At 30.7% G+C, this 21,750-nt stretch overlaps 1 protein-coding gene across 4 annotated transcripts in view; it reads right to left on the bottom strand.

Annotated features, from left to right (window-relative positions):
• Positions 1 to 4,474: 4,474 nt before the first annotated feature.
• Positions 4,475 to 21,750, bottom strand: part of LOC125846528 (berberine bridge enzyme-like 28) — a 62,409-nt gene continuing 45,133 nt past the window's right edge. The window contains exons 2-3 of one of the 4 annotated variants that reach the window (XM_049525991.1): positions 14,237 to 14,263; positions 4,633 to 5,050 (exon numbers count right to left, since the gene is read on the bottom strand). In XM_049525991.1, the coding sequence (XP_049381948.1) occupies positions 4,647 to 5,050; positions 14,237 to 14,263 (431 nt within the window). In that variant the 3' untranslated portion in view covers positions 4,633 to 4,646. Of the gene's footprint in view, positions 6,031 to 14,236; positions 14,264 to 17,889; positions 18,596 to 21,750 lie in introns of all 4 variants that reach the window. The other 3 variants (XM_049525989.1, XM_049525990.1, XM_049525992.1) reach the window with 3 other exon arrangements.

Below are 21,750 nucleotides of genomic sequence, written 5' to 3'. Positions count from 1 at the left end.
CTCATGTTTAACATGGATTATTAGTTTTATATTTTGTGTTACAACTTAGAACAAGTATGATAATAGTATACGAAATTCAAGATAAAATTTGGTTAGATTGAGTAACATAAAGTCTTTTTCATGAACAAACGGAAAAATAAATAATAATACTATTTTCAAAATTCAATTAAGTCACAAAAATAAATAGTATTCAAAAATATTAATTTTGTATTCTTGAATCAATGATTAATGTCTCTAAATTTTTATAAAGTGTTTTTGAAGTGTTTGCCTTTTCAATTAATAAAAACACTATCTATAGAATAAAAAGTTTTGAACAGAACATATGAAATAGTATAACAAATATTTATTTAATCATGGTGGATGAAAACTGATCACATTTTCAAAGAACAATTTGCAAACCTTCCAACAATTTGTGAAATGAAACTCCAAACTTATATATGTTGTGCATAACATAATATACGTACCAATTCACTTTATAACTTACATGTGTATTAGTTAAGTGAGTTTTTAAATTGCAAAACAAATATTTTATTAATTTTATATATGCATAAATAATACTTAATTAAAATTAGCTTCCAATGGTTATATAACTTAAAATGCTTTTAAATCATATTTTCCTCTCATGTCTAGATATATGTTCTCAATGTATCATACCATGTTATGGATATACGTTCAGGTCAACAATCGAATCAGGTGTCGATTTCGTCCAATATATAGATTCGAAGTGTAACATATTTTGTAAGAAGAAAGTCATACATTGAGTGACTTTTTATTGATACAAAATTTAATTATGACTTTGCTTAATAATTGTACATTTGTACACACTTAAGTAACCTTTTGAGATATTTACTCATCAACACTGAAATTTTGTGGGACTCTACAAGATGTGTTCAATTCGAGTTGAAACTATACAAAGTGTGTTCAATTCCAATTAGGATTATTGGAGGCTACTTAATCCTAAACCCTAGTTCATGCCTATATAAAAGTACCTATATTCTCTTGAAGAGTCATCTCCAATATTCTGCAAATTCATGCAATATTCATAAGAAGATCAAATTCAAATAATCCTAATTCGAGAAATACACCACTAAAGGCCCTCAAATCATGGATCGATATTTTATGAGAGAAGAATCGATGTAGGAACAAAATTGTACTCATAATATTTATCAATAAGATCATGTTTTTTCATATTTTATTTGTGATTGTAGTTTATCTTCTGTCACTTTAAAATTTGTTGCAAACAAATTGACACATCAAGTGTGACCAAATCTGCCCTTCATCTCTTCTCTCACAAATCAAATCTGCAAATCTAAAGTCACAAAACCGTAAATTAAAGGTGGAAGATTGAGTATTTCAAGTCTTGCCTTTGTGTTTCATCAAGTCTATACTCAGACAAATTTTGAAGTAGCGGACATTCGTAGACACTGAAATTTTGTGGGACTCTACAAGATGTGTTCAATTTGAGTTGAGACTCTACAAAGTGTTCAATTCCAATTAGGATTCTTGGAGGCTAATTAACCCTAAACCCTAGTTCATGCCTTTATAAAAGTACTTATATTCCCTTGAAGAGTCATCTCGAATATTCTGCAAATTCATGGAATATTCACAAGGAGATCACATACAAATCATCCTAGTTCGAGAAATATGGCACTAACGACCCTCGAATCATGGATACATATTTTATAAGAGAAGAATCAAGGGAGGGACATAATTGTACTCACAATATTTATCAAAAAAATCACGCTTCTTTATATTTTATTTGTGATTATAACTTATTTTCTATCACTTTAAAATTTGTTACAAACAATCACAATTACAAAAATTTATACATTTTAAATTCAACGTATGAGAGTAGACTTTATACATTTGTAGCTTTTGAATATATTTTTGTATTTATGTTTTAATTATTCTGTCTTCTATATTATATAAAAAATATTTTTAATTTTTAAATGTCATAAAAAATATTTTGTTTTGTATAGTTAAAAATATATTATTATTATTATTATTTTTATTTAAGAAAATCTTATTTACAAATATAAACTTTTACTATAAAAATATAATATATATATATATATATATATATATATATATATATATATATATTAATTACATAGAATTGGATGTACTGCATCTAATTATTTCATCCAGCAAAAAGTTACAAGATGAACTCTAGTATAATAAGCTTGATCACCTTACTCTTCCTAACATTAAAGATAATAATATCATCAGCATATGCTAGGTGGTTAATTTGAGGACCCCTAATTTTGTTCTCGGAGAAAGAGGATCTCCCTGTTTCAAGCCTTGAGAAGCGATCTTGTTTTCATGAGATTCAACAAATAATATAATTATACAAATTGTAGAAAAAATATATATATAAAATATCCAATTTTATAAAGAGACCGCGAATTCATGTATTCTATCTCTAAATTTATTTATCATGACTAAGACTGCATGCATGTCTGCATGGTATGTATAGAATATATATATATAACATTTTCTAATCATGTTTATTTATGTATAAATTATAGGAACCACATATTATAACTACTAAATAACATCCTTTCCCTTCTAGTTTTCTATTTACCAAAAATCCCTTAAAAATGATGTTTGCGGGATACATAGCGTTGTGCACGGGATACATTACGTTTGATACATTCCACATAGCGGGATACATAGCGTTGTGCACGGGATACATGTAAGATACATAGGTAAATAAGGGATTTTTGAAAATTTTGAAATAAGTAGAGATAAATGGATATTAAGGTAAGTAAAGGAGTGTAGTTAAGTAATTTGTCCTTTATTTATTTATTCATAATATAGAAACTGGCGATGCACATGGATTATAAATAATATGGTTGTAACATGTTGTAAGGATCGACAAAATCTTTTTAAAACATGATTTATTTATTTTTTAATTTCAATCTTCCTATAAAATTATGAAATTTAATCCCAAAAGTATATATCTTTCACAAGATCCACTTTGAACTTTCAACATAAAATAATTTTGATAATGTACTTTATAAGTGTATATTATGTGTTTAGTCGCGATTGTAAGAGTTAGTGGTGTACATAGATCAAGTTGATTCAAATTTTTTAAATATCAAACCAAATTATTGATGTTGAGTTTTTAAATCTATAAATCAAACCAAATCAATATATTCTGATTTTTCAATCTCAAATTCCGGTTTCTCGGGTTTTCAAATTTTTTTGATAAAATATTCATACAAACATATAATTAATTTGTGTTTCAAATATTTCATCAGTCTTACCAACATATAATACTTTTAATTTACTTTTAAAAACTAATACTTACTATTATTCTAATACTTCACTTTTGAATACGTGCAATGTGTCTTGCACGTTTTAATGTGACAACAAGAAAATCTTTTAGAATAAACACATTAATATAAACAAGTCATGTGTTTCTTTTTTGTCCAACAAACAATCAATTATGACTATAAATAAAATTCTTTGACACCTTACGACCATGTGTTCTGAATGTTGGGTGTTGCATTTGGATTTGGGAGATCCGGTGATTTCGATGATTGTTCGGCTTGCGTCTGAGTTATCTTCAAACTCCGTTCGCTAAATAAATACATGATTAAGATTATTATTATTTGTACATAAAGTAGATGTCAAATTCTATTAGGCTAATCCAACTCATCTCATTGCAATCTTTTTTTATTAATCTGTTTTGCATTTCGTGGAGGAGTTCATCCACTCCTCCAACGAACATTGTAGTGAAAAAAGCGTGGATAGTCTTTTGTCCACGCCCAAATTGAGATTCACGAAGAGCCAAATGAGACGATTTTCATCAACTTTGTCTGCGATATGTTGTCATTTATAAACAAATTGAGTTGCATTTTGTTCCAATTTTTGTTGAATATTGAACACGATTACCTTTTTCAGGATACAATGTCAGTGGATGTGTGTTTTACACAGTCAAAAAATATTAATCAACTGTAGCCAGTTTAGAATAATTTTTTTAAAAAAAAAAGAAAATCCAAAATATCTAAAATTTTCAGGAGAGAGTGTATCAAGTAAACACTTATTCCATTAAATTTATTTTTGAAATAGAGAAAATCACTATCATTGATTAGGTCCTTGCAATAAATGCATTTATCCCGATGTCATTTATGTTGAAAAGAAGACTAAATAAGTAGATAGTTTTTTCTATTTTTTTTTATTATCAAATTTGATTTATTAATAGTTGTTATGTAAATTAAATCAAGTTTATTCTATCTTTAATCTCAAACAGAAAAAGATGCCAAGTAATAACTTAAATGCCTCTTATATTTCAAAAATTAGATACTACTAACATTTATTGGATAATCTTTATTTTACCATTGTAATCATTGCTACAACTTAAAAATAAAGTAAATAAATGACTAGAGAGGAGAAATTTGACAACCCACGAATTCTAACATCAAGAAAACATTTTAATACATAGAAAATTTATTACTTGAAAATAAAAATTTATAAATAAAAAAATATAGGAGTACTATATCTTACACAATATCTTTGGAACTCATCCTGGCTACATTTATTTTTCAGTACTATAGTAGTATATATATACATAAAAGAACTACTATGATAAGCCTTATTTGTAGAGTGCATAAATTATATATTAGTACTATTTACTAAGCTTAAGATACTAGAGGAGGAACACTTTGTTCATTCCTAAAGAAATTTGTTGGATCAATTTTAGTCTTGATTTTGACCAATCTATCAAAGTTGTTCTTGAAATATTTCACTCCCCAAATTCTTGCTTGTTCATAGCTTGTGTTTCCTTTGTTGTTCACTCCCAAATCAAGATCTCTATAGTTGAAATATGCAGCTCTAGGAGATTTTGACACATACCTAGCCATGTATCCATAAAGGTTTCGAATCCAAGATAGATGCTTATTAGAACTTTCCATTTCCCTCCAATTCACCCCATAATGGATCATGAATATGTTTCCATCTCTATGAGGGAAAGGTGTTTCAGATTCTGAGATGTCACTCAACTTTCCTCCGTAGGGACTAAATTGTAATTCTGCCGAATATTCGCCTACTTGGTTGAATAGCTTCCATATACCTTCAAGACCATTTATAGAAATTGGACGTTGGACATAGTCTGATTTACCTTTGAAGAATCCAGTTTGATAAGTTGAGTTATTCCAATCTAGTAACACATCAATTGATGTGCCTCTAGGGAAACCGACAAAGAAGAGTATAGATTCAATCCAACTCATCTCAATGCAATCTTCCTTCACTAACCCTAGTTCTGGGAAGCTATCTTGCATTTCATGGAGGAGGTCATCGACTCCTCCAACAAACATTGTAGTAAAAAAGGCGTGGACAGTCCTTTGTCCACGCTTGAAAGGAGATTCACTACTCCTCAGGAAGATCCTGAGGAGGAGATTGTCATCAACTTTGTTTGCAATATGTTGCCATTTGTAAACAAGTTGAGTGGCATTTTGTTCCAACGTTCGTGTCATGTTGAATACAGTCACCTTTTCTGGAATATCAAGTAATTTCACCTTCCATGATATAATGAGACCAAAACTAGTCCCTCCGCCTCCTCTAATAGCCCAAAAGAGATCCTCACCCATTGATTTTCGATCCAGGATTCGTCCATTAACATCGATTAATTTTGCATCAATGATGTTATCAGCAGCTGTACCAAATTTTCGTGACATCATACCATATCCTCCACCACTAAAGTGTCCACCAACACCAACAGTTGGGCAAACCCCAGCAACAAAGGCCAATTTTTTACTTTTTTCCGCGATTCTATAGTAAACTTCCCCTAGGGTCGCGCCAGCTTGAATCCAAGCAGTCTTGTCTTCAGTATCTATGGAGATTGATCTTAGGTTTCTAAGATCAATTATGACAAAAGGGGTTTCAGAAATATATGAAAGTCCCTCATAGTCATGTCCACCGCCTCGAATTCTAATTTGTAGGCCATGTTTCTTGGAGCAATATATAGCTGCCTGGATTTGAGATTCATCATTAGGAGTGAAAATAATTGATGGTTTGAAATCGGAAGTTATCCTTAGATTACTTGAAAAAGAGTTATAAAGGGTGGAATATGTTGAGTTTTTAGGAGTGTAGATAACTTGTGATATTGAGTTTGAGTTCATAATTTTGTGAGAAAGGCATTCAAGAAAGTCATCATGCAGGGTGGTGTTGGCCCATGATGATGAAAGGCAAACTGAGAGAAAGAGAAATATTGTTAACTTCTTGAAAGTAGTCATGATTGTTTGTTGTTGCAAATTTTGATGTTGGAGAAAATGGAAACTAACAACTCCTATTTATAGATTTAGCTAGGGAGAAATCAAAGAAGTTTAGTTTCAAACCCTAAGACCACGTGGTATAGAATAATATTTCATCGGTTGTTCATTTTGATTTTGCACGGCTCTTAAAAAATAATGATTAATATATATAGTTTATTACGATACTTTAATATATTAAATATGACAAATAAAAGTGAAAATTTATTTTTAAAAGAGAAAATCTACGGAGGGAGTATTATGTCTTCACCTAACTTTAATCGTAAAACATTTCCTAATCTGTGATAGAATTTTCTTTTATTAGGTTTAAAAAGCAAAATCGAACTCTGCGTGCAATTATTTTTTTTCGTGCAAGAAAAGTATATATATAGACACACATTCCAAAGACTCGTCAATTGTCATGTTTCTTCATATAGAATTAGATGCACACGCTTCCTCATGCCTAACGTGGAATATTATCTGATTATCGGAAAAAACCTGCGCAATTCAAATTTAGTCAGAGCATTAATATGGACATCGAACATTAGAATCGGGTGGGAAACTAAAAAAAAAATATAACTATTCATATCGTTGATAATGATCAATAAAACTAATTCGAGAAAATATTTTTCTCCTAAGTTGAAATCTTACATATCTTCTAGATTTGAATCTTTGATTATAATAACCTACTTTGATATAATTGTGTAGTCGACTAGACAAATTATTTTCTGGATATTATTAATATATTATGTCACTTTTAATAAATAAATTTCTGTAGAAAACTTAACATTTTCATGTGCATTATTGGAACTAGGGGTGTACATGACCGGGTTGGTTCGAGTTTTTCAAATATCAAACTAAATAATTTGTGTAAATTTTTTAAATTTATAAACCAAACCAAACTAATAAAATTAGGATTTTTTTGGGTTTTTCAACCTCGGGTTGGTTCGAATTTTTCAAATACCAAACCAAACCAAACCATTGTGTCGAATTTTTAAATTTATAAATCAAACCAAACTAATAAACCTCGTATTTTTTTCAGATTTTTGGATTTTTTCGCATACAAACATATAATTAACTTGTGCTCCAAATTTTACCAAAATACAATTATCTAAGGTGTTTCTTAAAAAAAAAAACAAAATATGAGATGAGTGATGACACTAAAATATTCAATAAAAAATAATAATGAAATCATCATATAAAATAAATATTGCAAAGTCATAATGAAAATGATCATAATTTAAAAGTACTAAATCATGCTAAAATAAGTTTAATAAGTATTAGTTACATTACTAAATATTTAAGGAAAATTAAAATTAGATTATGTATTTTAATTGTCTAAACCAATGTAAAACTAAAAAACCAATATTCAATATTATTGTCATTCTTAGTGTTGAATTGATTTCCTTTTTGCATTAGTATTAATTTGATTTTGATTTAAGTTTTATTATAATTATCAACATCTATGAACTATAATCTTTATTGTACCATTCCGAATTCTAAATTTTAAACTTGAAATATATTAAAAGATAAAAACTATGAAATAGTATAAGAAATATTTTAAAATTATATCAATGTAAATATTTTTATGTATAAAATAAAATTTTAAAATAACATATATAATGTCGGGTTGGTTTGGTCTCGGGTTGGTTTTTTTTTAGTTAAAACCAAACCAACCCAAATATAGTCGAGTTTTTTTTTTCAATACCAAACCAAGTCAAACCAAACCACTAGTCGAATTTTTTGTTCAATTTGACTCAATTTATGGTTTGGTTTAATTTTCGGTTCGATTTTGTACACCCCTAATTGGAACATAAAGATTAAATAAATACTCTGATCATTAACGTATTAAGCAATTGTCCGACTTGATTTTTCAAAGGTCAAACTAGACCTTAATAAGAAATTGTAATTTATGAAAATTGATGGGTTTTTGTGTCAAACTTCCTATATGTAAATTGTCCCAAAATTATCATTGACCAAATCCATTTTGACCTTTAGATGATAAATATGGATAAAAATGCTAATAATTTTTTTAGACTCTATCGGATGGAAAATTATCATGATAATAATTTTTACATATAAAATGATAGCGAAGTTAGAAATTTTACTAAAAAAGTTTTAAAAAATTTAGTACATATATCTCTAGAATGAGAACATATAATTGAAGACTTGTAATTATGGTCCAAGAAACCGTGTAAATTACAAAGCCTACGGTTATACATTGAACTCAAAAGGTCTAAATCATTGTAATTATGATGAGTAAATTAAATAACTTAAAGCTTAATTTAAGTAAGTAAAATTATTTAATAAAATTAGACAAAATGTTCAATAAGTCCAAATTCCATACCCAAATAACCTAATTATTATTTATTATTAAAATTAGTCTTCCTTCTTTCTTCGTTGCTTTCCTTTTTTTTTTTTTACCAAAAAACCATTCGCACAGAAGTGTTCACCTCCTGTGTGATGGGGGGCTTTGGCAAGACCCCTACCATATATATAAAAAATACATAAGTTGGAGGGGGACATTAAGCCTTACCTCCTTTTACATCATAGAATACAAAAAATATCCTAATAGAGATTATGATCAGAAAAGGATTTTAAGTCATTAATCTCCCATGTGATGCACCCAAATAAAACACCTAGAATGTAGCACATGGAAGAAACAAGCGATGAAATGAATTATGGAGGGTCGTAGTGCCAGAAAGAGGCCTTTTTTGGTCTTCTCCTGAAGGAAGGCAATTGAAGTTTATTCATTCTTAAAAGATCCCTAACCTCGGCCGGAAGTTTAGACTCCTGAAAGTAAATGATCGGCTCTTGTATAGTAGTAGCGTACTTAGCAAGAGCATCTGCAACTTCATTTCCTTCCCTATAACAATGTTTTACTATTATGTTTCTTTGAGCAATCTTATTCTTGATGTCTTCAATAAGGTTGTGGATTCTCCAAGGTGGTTTACAACTCCCATTAATCATTCGAACTTCTTAAATTCCCCTCAGTCTATCATGTCAGCAATATTTAAAACTTCTTAAATTTCGATTTTAAGATTTGATGCATCATCGTAAATATGTATCATTTCGGATAAATAATCTATCAAAAGGGATTTTAAGCTAAAGACAATATAGGAAGGAGGGGGGCAGGACCGACTCAACAAGATCGGGGGCCTAAAGCCAAACCTTAAAGAGAGGCCCTAATATTTTGAGAAGTATTTTGTTTCTTTAATCTCTTTAATAATTTTATTCTTGACTTCACTTGCCAATAGGTTTAATAATTCACTTTGTATATTATGTCCAAGGTAATGACTATGAATTTCATCATGCTTATTCTTCAAATATGTTCTTGCATAGCTGGATCAAATTTATTAGACAAAATGGTCAAAAGTCCCCCAATCTATTACCGGATTCCCAACTACACACTTCAACTTTGCGGGTGTCCTATCACCCCCCCTAAACTGTTTAAAACTGAAATTATTACACCCTTAAAAAGCAACAACCACATTTATATTGACAGGTGAAACTCACGCGTTTGACACGTGGATTTCTTTAAAAACTATTATTTTTTTTCCTTTTTCTCCTATATTTTCATCTTCCCTTCCAACACCAACAGTCTTTCCATCATTTTTTTCTTTCATTGCAAACAGAAAACTTCACCAATCAACCTATCGACACCACCCACTTCCTACCACCAGCATTACCAAGTCCTAAATCTTTTGACATATCAAAAAACATCAATTATTAATGCTTCTTTTCTTTCTTTACAATTGCCCATAAATTAATTCATATCTTTTTGGAGGAACTTTAAACAATTTGACGACTTATAATAGCAAAAGGAAATTTCTAACTATCTTCCGAAATCATTAGATCTGAACTCATTTAAAAATTAGCGTCACACCATCTCATCACAAAATAACCCGACTAGCTGCTATCGTCAACGAGGGGTAGCAATGACAGTTTTGAAGAGGAAAAGGCCAGCAATTTTTTTTTATTTATATATGTTTCATACACTTGATCGATTCTAGATAATTTTTATGGATGTATCTGTTAAATTGCTCAAATTGAGGCTATGTATACATAAAAATGCGACATTGATCTTTCCAATTTCATTCTCAAAATCACATGTGGGTTTCGTTGAAAACCCAAAATTATTTCTGGGTTTGAAATAAAATTGCCAAATTGAGGCATCGAATAATCAAGATATGAATTTCCAACCTAATCGGCCTTGTGGGTTGGCATGTAAAGTGATTATTAACAACTCCAATAATATCAATAAGGAATTGATTTTCAAAATTTTCTAATTTCATGCACAAATTGAAAAATACAAATTCAAGAATCAAGAGGAATACTAAAATTTCATTGTCAATTATGTGGAGATGGTAGTAACGGTGACGATAGAGAAAATAGTGGCGGTGGCGATTTCGAGATGATGAGTGGTGGTATTTGATCTATGTTGTAATGAAGAAGAAAGAAACAAATAAAGAAAAAAGAATAATTATAAATACAAGTATTTCTGAAAAGAAATATTAAAAATAAAATTTTACTATTTGATTTTGGTGCTCACTCTCTCAAGGAGAGTGAAATACACTCACTTTGCCATATAAGCGTTTAGGGAGATGATAATTTTAGTTTTAAATAGTTTGAGAGGGTGATAGGACTCCTGTAAAGTTTAAGTGTGTAGTTGGGAATCCGGTAATAGATTGGGGGGGGGGGGGGGNGGGGGGGGGGGGACATTTGACCATTTTCTCAATTTATTAATCATTTCCATTAGGCTTTAAAAATTACCGTTACTTTCTTGATAGATCTTTCCATTTGTTCCCCTAAATGATAAATTATTTTTCCAAAGAGTTTTGATCACGTCAATAATTCTTGACAATACATTTTTCCATTGCACTTTATCTCTATCAATTTGCTCCTGCACAACTTTATCAATTGTTTTTTTAATGCAATCTCATTTCTAAATCAATACACAAGCTCATATTATTAATAATATGTTCATTCTTTACTTCATGGACTTTGAGCTTAACACTAAGATTTCTCCACTCATTACTACCTTCACTAGCTAGTTTACTATTGCAAATAATAGAAGTTGTGCTAAATAATTTACAACAAAAACAATTTTTTTTTAATCCAAATCTTTAGAGTAGATTAATCATTTTCTTTCATGCTTTTCTCCGTTTACTAATTTTTGAATATAGTGTGTTGTAGAAAAATATTGTACGTATTTATCTTGTGGAAAATTATATCAGTCATTCTAAATGGTCCATTTTCTACTAATAGATCTCTCAATTTTTTATCTACATTATTCCATTGACTTGGATCTTATATATTTTTAGGGATGCAACTATTTAAATTATCTAGGAGTTCTTGATATCGGGAACAATGTCACATTTTCACCAACTTCTTCTAGATTTTATTCTTGGATATTATTATCATCTAAATCAATTCTATTGGTGACTTGTTCATTCGAAATATTTATTATTTGTCAAAAATCTATCAAGGGCTCTTTTTTAAGATTTATTTAATTCTTCAAGTTTTCTCTCTTTTTACAAAATCGGGATCATGTTTTCTAGTTGACATATCAAGATTGAATAAATTTTCATAATAATTCAAACAATTTACATATACTTAAGAATATCAACAATAACAATTTTGCAAGAAAAACTATAAAACCTCTTACACGTTTTCTTTTCTCAAAAAATTAATATAATTTTTTTAATAATATGTATAAGTATTTTTTTTTATAAAATGGGCCCCCAAAATATATGGGGCCCCAACCGATGGCTTTAGTGGCCTAGTGGTTAAGACGGCCTTAGGGGGGGGGGGGTTAAAAAAAGTCAGGATATGACAAAAGCATCTTATTGAATCGAATGGGCTTTTATGAGAAATGACGAAATTTGATACATGGATATAAAAAGAGGACGCTTTCTTGTGTTGCATCGAAGACAATGACCTAAGAGACAAGTACCTTCTCTTAGGTTTCTTCCTCTCGCGCCCATCGCCGCTCAGTCCGCGTTAGATCGAAAGATTAGCAAAGCGAAAAAAGAAAGAGTGAAGGAGAGCAGCATCTTATTGATCTCTTCACGAGAATTGCCAGATCGTAGAAGCAAAACATAGAGAAGAGCTCATATTTAAATTTTGAGACTATATCTAGAGGAGATTTGAGTTGGTTGGGATTAAGTAAATTGGTCTTCGATGCATATTTTATTGTATCAGCAATACTACAAGAAACATGATTTTTTGTGACAACTTTCTGTAGCGACATACATAGTTGCCACAATATGTAAGGTTTTTGTGGCGACTCAAAATGGTTGCCACAAAACATGGTAGTTCTAGTGGCGGAAAATATTAACGCTACTGAAAAGTATCATTTAGTGGCGACATTCCTTAGATGGCCACAATATGTTCTACCAAAATATGAATGAAATGTATTTGTAGCGACCATTGTCGTTGCTAAAAGTTGTTTTTAGTAGCGAGTTCAGAGTTGTCACAAATGATATAGTACTTTTTGTAGTGACTTCTGTCGCTGCCAAATATACTTTTCTGCAGCAAAATAGATGTCGCTACTGATAGTATATGTATTGTACTGACAAGAGTTGCTACTAATAGATACATTTTAGTAGCAATAGCAAACTTGCCACTATTTTGATACAGATTTTGTGGCGACAATGTCGCCACTAAAACGTTATTTTAGTAGCGACCTAGCTAAAATGTGTGTTGTAAAATTATTATTTGTGGCATATTTGTTAAACTCTAGCGGCGACAAATGTCGTCACAAATAAGTGTTGTTGTGGCGACTCATTGAAGTCGTCACAAATAACCTTTAGTTATGGAAGTACTAGCTACGGTCCAGAGGTTGCTGCTATAAATATTCAGTGGCGACTTTTGGAGTATTTGTGGCGACTTTCACCGCCACAAAAACACCGATTTCTTGTAGTATGTGTGTGTGTATATATATATATATATATATAAATTCTCTAATACTACATAGTATTACATTCATCTGTACAAGATTATACACTATTTATACAATATTGATACACTATATACATGTTGATACGTACATATACATATGACCATTTAAAAATAATTTTTGTTAATTTTTTATGTCATGTAGACATAAATTCCACAAATAATAAAATATTGAAAAACCTAATATAAAAAATACGACACTTATATATATTAATTGGATTTAATCTTTAGTGATAACTTATTTGTTCTCAAAATCATAGTGTTATTTTAACTATGACATTGGTGCTACTGCCTATCACCACTGTCCCAAAGATTGAAAAAGGAAAAATTATCTCAAGCCACAATTTATATAAAACATGAAATCTATTTCTATTGAATTGGAACTTATTCAACAAAGATGCTTAGTTTTTTTCCATACACGATTTTTTCAATTAATTTCAAAGTTTTGAACATTAGGCAAGTAATTAATACAAATAAAATCCTACTAAAGTAAGAAAAACCTTGTTCATTCCTACACAATCTTTGAAACGTGGCAACATTTATTTTTCAGTACTATAATTGTATACATATACATAAAAGAACTTATTTGTAGAGTGCATAAATTAATTACTACTAAGCTTAAGATAATAGAGGAGGAATACTTTGTTCATTCCTAAAGAAATTTGTTGGATCTATTTTTGTCTTCACTTTCACCAATCTATCAAATTTGTTCATGAAATATTTCACTCTCCACATTCTTGCTTGTTCATAGCTTGTGTTTCCTTTGTTGTTCACTCCCAAATCAAGATCTCTATAGTTGAAATAAGCACCTTTAGGAGATTTTAACACATACCTAGCCATGTAACCATAAAATTTTCGAATCCAAGCTATGTTACTTAGAGAATTTTTCATTCCCCCCCAAAACACCGCATAATGGATCATAAATATGTTTCCAGTTCTATGAGGGAAAAGTGTTTCATATTCTGAGATGTCACTCAACTTTCCTCCATAGGGACTAAACTGTTATTCAACTGAGTTTTCACCTACTTGGTTGAATAGTTTCCATATACCTTCAAGACCATTAATAGAAATTGATCGTTGGACATAGTCTGATTTCCCTTTGAAATAATATTCTTGATTAGTTGCGCTATTATTCCAATGAAGTAGCATAACAAGTGATGTGCCCTTAGGGAAACCAGCAAAGAAGAGTATAGATTCGATCCAACTCATCTCAATGCAATCTTCTTTCACTAACCCTAGTTCTGAGAAGCTATCTTGCATTTCGTGGAGGAGTTCATCTACTCCTCCAACGAACATTGTAGTGAAAAAGGCGTAGATAGTCCTTTGTCTACGCCTGATTAGAGATTCACTACTCTTCAGGAAGAGCCTGAGGAGAAGATTGTCATTAACTTTGTCCGCGATATGTTGCCATTTGTAGACTAGTTGAGTTGCATTTTGTTCCAACGTTCGTGTCACGTTGAATACAGTCACCTTTTCTGTAATATCAAGTAATTTCACCTTCCACGAGATAATGAGACCAAAACTAGTCCCTCCACCTCCTCTAATAGCCCAAAAGAGATCCTCACCCATTGATTCTCGATCCTGAATTCGTCCATTAGCATCAATTAATTTTACATCAATGATGTTATCAGCAGATGTACCAAATTTTCGTGACATCATGCCATAGCCTCCACCACTAAAGTGTCCACCAACACCAACAGTTGGGCAAGCCCCAGCAACAAAGGCCAATTTTTTACTTTTTTCAACGATTCTATAGTAAACTTACCCTAGGGTCGCGCCAGCTTGAATTCAAGAGGTCTTGTCTTCAGTATCTATGGAGATTGATCTTAGGTTTCTAAGATTAATTATGACAAAAGGGGTCTCCGCAATGTATGAAAGTCCCTCATAATCATGTCCACCGCCTCGAATTCTAATTTGTAGGCCATGTTTCTTGGAGTAATGTATAGCTGCCTGGATTTGGGATTCATCCTTAGGAGTGAAAATAATTGATGGTTTGAAGTAAGAGCCTTAGAGGTTATTCTTAGGTTTATCTGTAAAGGAGTTCAAAATGGTAGAATATGAAGAGTTTTTAAGAGTGTGGATAACTTGTGATATTGAGTTTGAGTTCATAATTTTGTGAGAAAGACATTTAAAAAAGTCATCGTGAGTTTTGTTGGCCCGTGAATATGATGATGAAAACCAAATTGAGAGAAAGATAAATATTGTGAACTTGTTGATAATAGTCATAATTGATTATTTGTTGTTGCAAATTTTGATGATTGAGAAAATGGAAACAAGAACTTCTATTTATACTTTTAGCTAGACAGAAAATAAAGTGGACGTGGTATTAAACTATATAATAATACTTTCTCCATTTGAATTTATGTGAGAAGTTTAAGAATTTTCTTTTTTTTTTAAACTTATTGTCTAAAAATAAGTCACTGATGTTTGCATGATCATAAATCATTTCATTAAGAATAAAATATATATTTTATAATTAAATTATTATTAAATATAGAAATATATCATTATTTTTCGTACTTACTAAAAAGAAAATGAGTCATATAAATTAGAAAAAATGAGTAATATTGTTGTGTTTTCACCTACTTTATTCGTAAAACATTTCTTATTCCGTGATAGAGTTTTCTTTTTTTACTTTAAAAAAGCAAAATTGAACTCTGCGTGCATTTTTTTTTTCGTAATTGAAAAGTATATATATACATTCCAAAGATTAGTCAATAATTGTCATGCTTATTCATATATTATCAGTTTTTATTTTTATATTTTGTTCGTACTTAGCATTATTGGTATAATTATTCATATCATTGATAACGATCAATAAAATAAATTAGAGAAAATCTTTCTCCAATTTTAAATCTTACATATCTTATCTTCTAGAATTGATTATCAATATATTATATAGAATATATATGTCGCCTTAAATAAAGAAATTTGTGTAGAAAACTTCAACATTTCCTCTGCATTACTGGAACATAAAGATTAAACAAATACTCTAGTCATTACCATCATGAGTTGTGGTGTAGTGATGAGACTATGCCTTCCTTATTTGAAGGTCTCGGGTTCGAAACTTGGGATTGGAGAAAATTCTGTTGGGAGCATTATAGGTCAAACTAGACCTTAATAAGAAATTATAATTTCTTAAATTTATGAAAATTGATGGGGTTTTTTGTCCAACTTCCTATATGTATATTGTCCCAAAATTATCATTGACCAAATCCACTTTGACCTTTAGATGATAAATATGGATAAAGATGCTAATAATTTTCTTAGACGCTATCAGATGGAAAAATATTATGATAAATTTCTATATATCCGTGGAAATAAAATTATGGTAAAATTAAAAAATTTACTAAGGATATTTAAAACTTTAGCATATATTTCTAAAAAGTTGATTTTGATTTATAAATAAGTATTATTTTTTATATGCACAATTTAATTTTTTGACAAAAGGTGTTTGAGTAACCATCGTTAGAACAATATAGCTATGCCACTTGGATATAAAATGAGAACATATAGTAATATTGAAGACTTGTAATTGTGGTCCAAGAAACTGCGCAAATTACAAAAGGCCTACTCTCATCCTTTGAAGTAAAAAAATTCACACTCAAATTTTCAAAAACTTTAAAACAATTTCTTGAAAAATTAAGTTTTTGGGCAAGGAAGAATAAGAGGACTGGGTCCTTTGTTTACAGATTGGAGTCAGTATGGGTGGGTCAACTGGGTGGTCATAGGAGAGTGTCCATAAATAAAGAGCGGAGTCGAGATTAGAAGTTTGAGGATTCTAAATTTGTATAATTGTGACAAGTAAATATTTCAAAAGGTTATTTAAGTATGTAAAATTATTAAGCAAAATCATTGAATTTAGTTTTGTATCAATAAAGACACTTTATTTATGACTCTCTTCTTATAAAATATGTCAAGCTCCGAATCTACATTTTGGACAGAATCAACACCCAATTTGATTGTTGACCCGAGTATATCAATAACATGGCATGAAACATATCACACATCTAAACATGAGTGGAAAACATGATTTAAGAGCATTTTAAGTTATATAACGGTTGGAACCTAGTTATTAAGTATTATCCATGCATGTATAAAATTAATAAGTCGTTTGGTTTGCATTTAAAAACTTGCTTAACTAATACATATACATACAAGTTATGAGCGAATTGGTATATTATCTTATGCAAGATATATAAAATGAAATAACTAATATTTGCATAATCTAATTAACTAGCTACTAAACGACCTTTGAAGTGTTGCGTTAGGTATTTATTAACTCATACTGATGTACAAGTTCACGAATTCTAACATGAAGAACAATTAATAAATAGAAAATTTATTACTTGAAAATAGTTCATAAATCAAACAATATTTATCTTACACGATCTTTGAATGCTACATTTAATTTTTAGTACTATATAATATATAAATTAACTACCATATATTATGACCTAAAGATAATAGAGGAGGAATACTTTGTTCATTCCTAAAGAAATTTGTTGGATCAAACTTAGTCTTCACTTGTACTAATCTATCAAAGTTGTTCTTGAAGTATTTCTCCCCCCAAATTTTTGCTTGTTCATAGCTTGTGTTTCCATTAATATTATTCACTCCTAAATCAAGATCTCTATAATTGAAATAAGTTGCTCTAGGAGATTTTGAGACATACTTAGCCATGTATCCATAAAGTTTTCGACTCCAAGCTATATTTCTTTGAGAATCTTCAATTTTTCCCCAATACACCGCATACCCGATTATGAATATATTTCCAGCTCTATGAGGGAAAGGAATTTCAGATTCTGAGATGTCACTCAACTTTCCTCCATAGGGACTAAACTGTAATTCAACCCCTGAGTTTTCGACTGCTAATTGGTTGAGTAGTTTCCACATACCTTCAAGACCATTTATAGAAATTGGTTGTTGGACATAGTCTGATTTCCCTTTGAAGTATCCTCTTTGATTAGTTGTGGTATTCCAATTTAGCAACACATCAAGTGATGTGCCCCTAGGGAAACCGGCAAAGAAGAGTATCGATTCGATCCAACTCATCTCAATGCAATCGTCTTTCACTAACCCTAGTTCCGGGAAGCTATCTTGCATTTCGTGGAGGAGTTCATCTACTCCTCCAACGAACATCGTAGTGAAAGAGGCGTAGATAGCCCTTTGCCCACCCCTGAATGGAAATTCACTATTTCTCAAGAAGATCCTGAGGAGGAGATTGTCATCAACTTTGTCTGCGATATGTTGCCATTTGTAAACAAGTTGAGTTGCATTTTGTTCTAACGTTCGTGGCACATTGAACACGGTCACCTTTTCAGGAATATCGAGTAATTTCACCTTCCATGATATAATAAGACCAAAGCTAGTCCCTCCACCTCCTCTAATAGCCCAAAAGAGATCCTCACCCATTGATTCTCGATCTTGAATTTGTCCATTAGCATCGATTAATTTTGCATCAATGATGTTATCGGCAGCAGTACCAAATTTTCGTGACATCATGCTATAGCCTCCACCACTAAAGTGTCCACCAACACCAACAGTAGGGCAAGTCCCAGCAACAAAGGCCAATTTATTACTTTTTTCTGCGATTCTATAGTAAACTTCCCCTAGGGTGGCGCCAGCTTGAATCCAAGCAGTCTTGTTTTCAGTGTCAATGGAGATTAATCTTAGGTTTCTAAGATCAATTAGGACAAAGGGGGTCTTGGAAATATATGAAAGTCCCTCATAGTCATGTCCACCGCTTCGAATTCTAATTTGTAGGTCATGTAACTTGGAGCAATGTATAGCTACCTGGATTTGAGATTCGTTTATTGGAGTGAAAATAATTGATGGTTTGAAGTTGGAGGTTATCCTTAGGTTATGATCTGAAAAGGAGTTATACATGGTGGAATATGATGAGTTTTTAGGAGTGTGGATGACTTGTGATGAGTTTGAGTTCATAATTTTGTGAGAAAGACATTCAAGAAAGTCATCAATATGAGTTTTGTAGGCCCATGAATATGATGATGAAAAACAAATTGAGAGAAAGAGAAAGATTGTTAACTTAGTCATACTTGATTATTTGTTGTTGCAAATTTTGATGTGGAGAAAATGGAAACTAACAACTTCGATTTATAGTATTAGTTTTTTTTTTTTTTGGGGGTGGGGGGGTGGTGGATTAAAGAAGCTTAATTAGTTACAAAGGCTAAGACCACGTGGTATAGAATATTGAGTATTAGTTTAAAAAAAGTAAAGTAAACTCTTCGTGCAATTATCATTTGGTGCAACAAAGTAGGTATATACTAGCTGTTTAGGGATTGGCTAAATACTAAAATAAGGAAGTGATCTTTTATTGGGTTTGCACTAATTTGGCACTTTCTTATTGGCTAGTTGTTGGTTGAGATCTCTTTGATTGAAGTTTAAGTGCTTTTATAACAAGTTTCTTCCGCGCGGGTACTTAATCATACTGATGTACAAGTCACGAATTCTAATATGAAGAACATTTAATATATAGAAAATTTATTATTTTTATATTTTGTTCGTACTTAGCATTATTGGTATAATTATTCATATCATTGATAACGATCAATAAAACAAATTAGAGAAAATCTTTCTCCAATTTTTAAATCTTACATATCTTATCTTCTAGAATTGATTATCAATATATTATATATAATATATATGTCGCCTTAAATAAAGAAATTTGTGTAGAAAACTTCAACATTTCCTCTGCATTATTGGAACATAAAGATTAAACAAATACTCTAGTCATTAAACGTTACCATTATGAGTTATGGTGCAGTGATGGGACTGTGCCATCCTTATTTGAAGGTCTCGGGTTCGAGCCTTGGCTTTGGAGAAAATTCTGTTGGGAGCATTATAGGTCAAACTAGACCTTAATAAGATATTGTAATTTCTTAAATTTATGAAAATTGACGGGGTTTTGTGTCAAACTTCCTATATGTATATTGTCCAAAAATTACCATTGACCAAATCCACTTTGACCTTTAGATGATACATATGGATAAAGATGCTAATAATTTTCTTAGACGCTATCGGATGGAAAAATATTATGATAAATTTTTATATATCCGTGGAAATAAAATGACGGTAAAATTAGAAATTTTACTAAGGATATTTAAAACTTTAGCATATATTTCTAAAAAGTTGATTTTGATTTATAAATAAGTATTATTTTCTATATGCATAATTTAATTTTTTGACAAAAGATGTTTGAGTAACCATCGCTAGGACAATATAGCTATGCCACCTGGATATAAAATGAGATAGTAATATTGAAGACTTGTAATTGTGGTCCAAGAAACTGCGCAAATTACAAAAGGCCTACTCTCATCCTTTGAAGTAATTGTGATGACTAAATATATCGAAAGCTTACTTAAGTATATGAAATTATTTCGGAAAACTAAACAAAATGTCTATTGGATCAAGATTACCTAACTTCTTCTTCCTTCTACTTCACTTTTCTTCTTCAATACTCAAGACACTAATTGTGATTGTTGTTGCTAGGGAAAATTATGCATATAAGCAAACATATAATAGTTAATTACTTAACATAACTATAGTTTGCCTTATTTATAATTTGCGGTCTACTTTTAGCTATATTTACGCAGCTCAACTTTTTAGTTTTGTATAATTCGCACGTTTGTATAATTCAGATTTTGTATAATATAATTTGTATAACTTTTGTATAATTCATAATTTGTATAACTGTCTACACTTCTGATGTTTGTAATTGTATAAATTCGTTATTTTGAATTTATACAAAATTGAATTATACAAATTTACCCGCGAATTATACAAACCTACGAATTTATACAAATCCGCGAATTATACAAATGAGATAGCTTAAATTGTAGCTACAACCCACAAATATGCAGACTATAATTATGAAGCATAATTAATTTATTATAGTGGCTATTTGCAAAAGTTCCTCTTGTTGTTACTGCTTCTGCTATTGGTATAACAACCGGTACATCATAGGTTAGCCCAACCCAGTCCTCTCGTATTAGGGTTGGCTCCTCGCAGTTCTCCCTTTAACACCAACAATTACTTCATCCATAAATCTTTTTTTTTATTTCAAAATAGTGATACGGTCTAAAAAAGTAAAGGAGAAGCTTCCATTCTAGAAAATCTTCTCTCAAAAAGAGAGAGACCTGAAATTACAAAGGAAGGTATTCGGTTAAAAAAAGATACGATAGTTAGAACAGCTTCAGTCCAAAATTGACTAAGGACAGAAGCAAGCTACAATACATAATTTTAAATCATCTATACACGATTTTACATTATTTATTCAATTTTTTAAAAAAAAATTCCCATGTCTAGGGTGTTATATATCGGAATATGCATACAAGAGGGGGGCTTGGCCTTACCTCCGAACATAACACAAGGATACAAAGTTATCTTTCAAAAAGAGGACAGATGAAGCTATCTTAGACCATCCAACCCTCACAAAAAGAACCATCTATCTGGCTAACTAACAAAAAAAATTGCCTTGTCATATTTGAGCCTTATAGAAGGCATTTGGTTCTTG

This window comes from Solanum stenotomum, chromosome 12, assembly GCF_019186545.1.
Source record: "Solanum stenotomum isolate F172 chromosome 12, ASM1918654v1, whole genome shotgun sequence".
Taxonomy (NCBI): Eukaryota; Viridiplantae; Streptophyta; class Magnoliopsida; order Solanales; family Solanaceae; genus Solanum; species Solanum stenotomum.
Note: the sequence above shows the minus strand (reverse complement) of the source record. Positions and strands in the feature narration are given on the sequence as shown.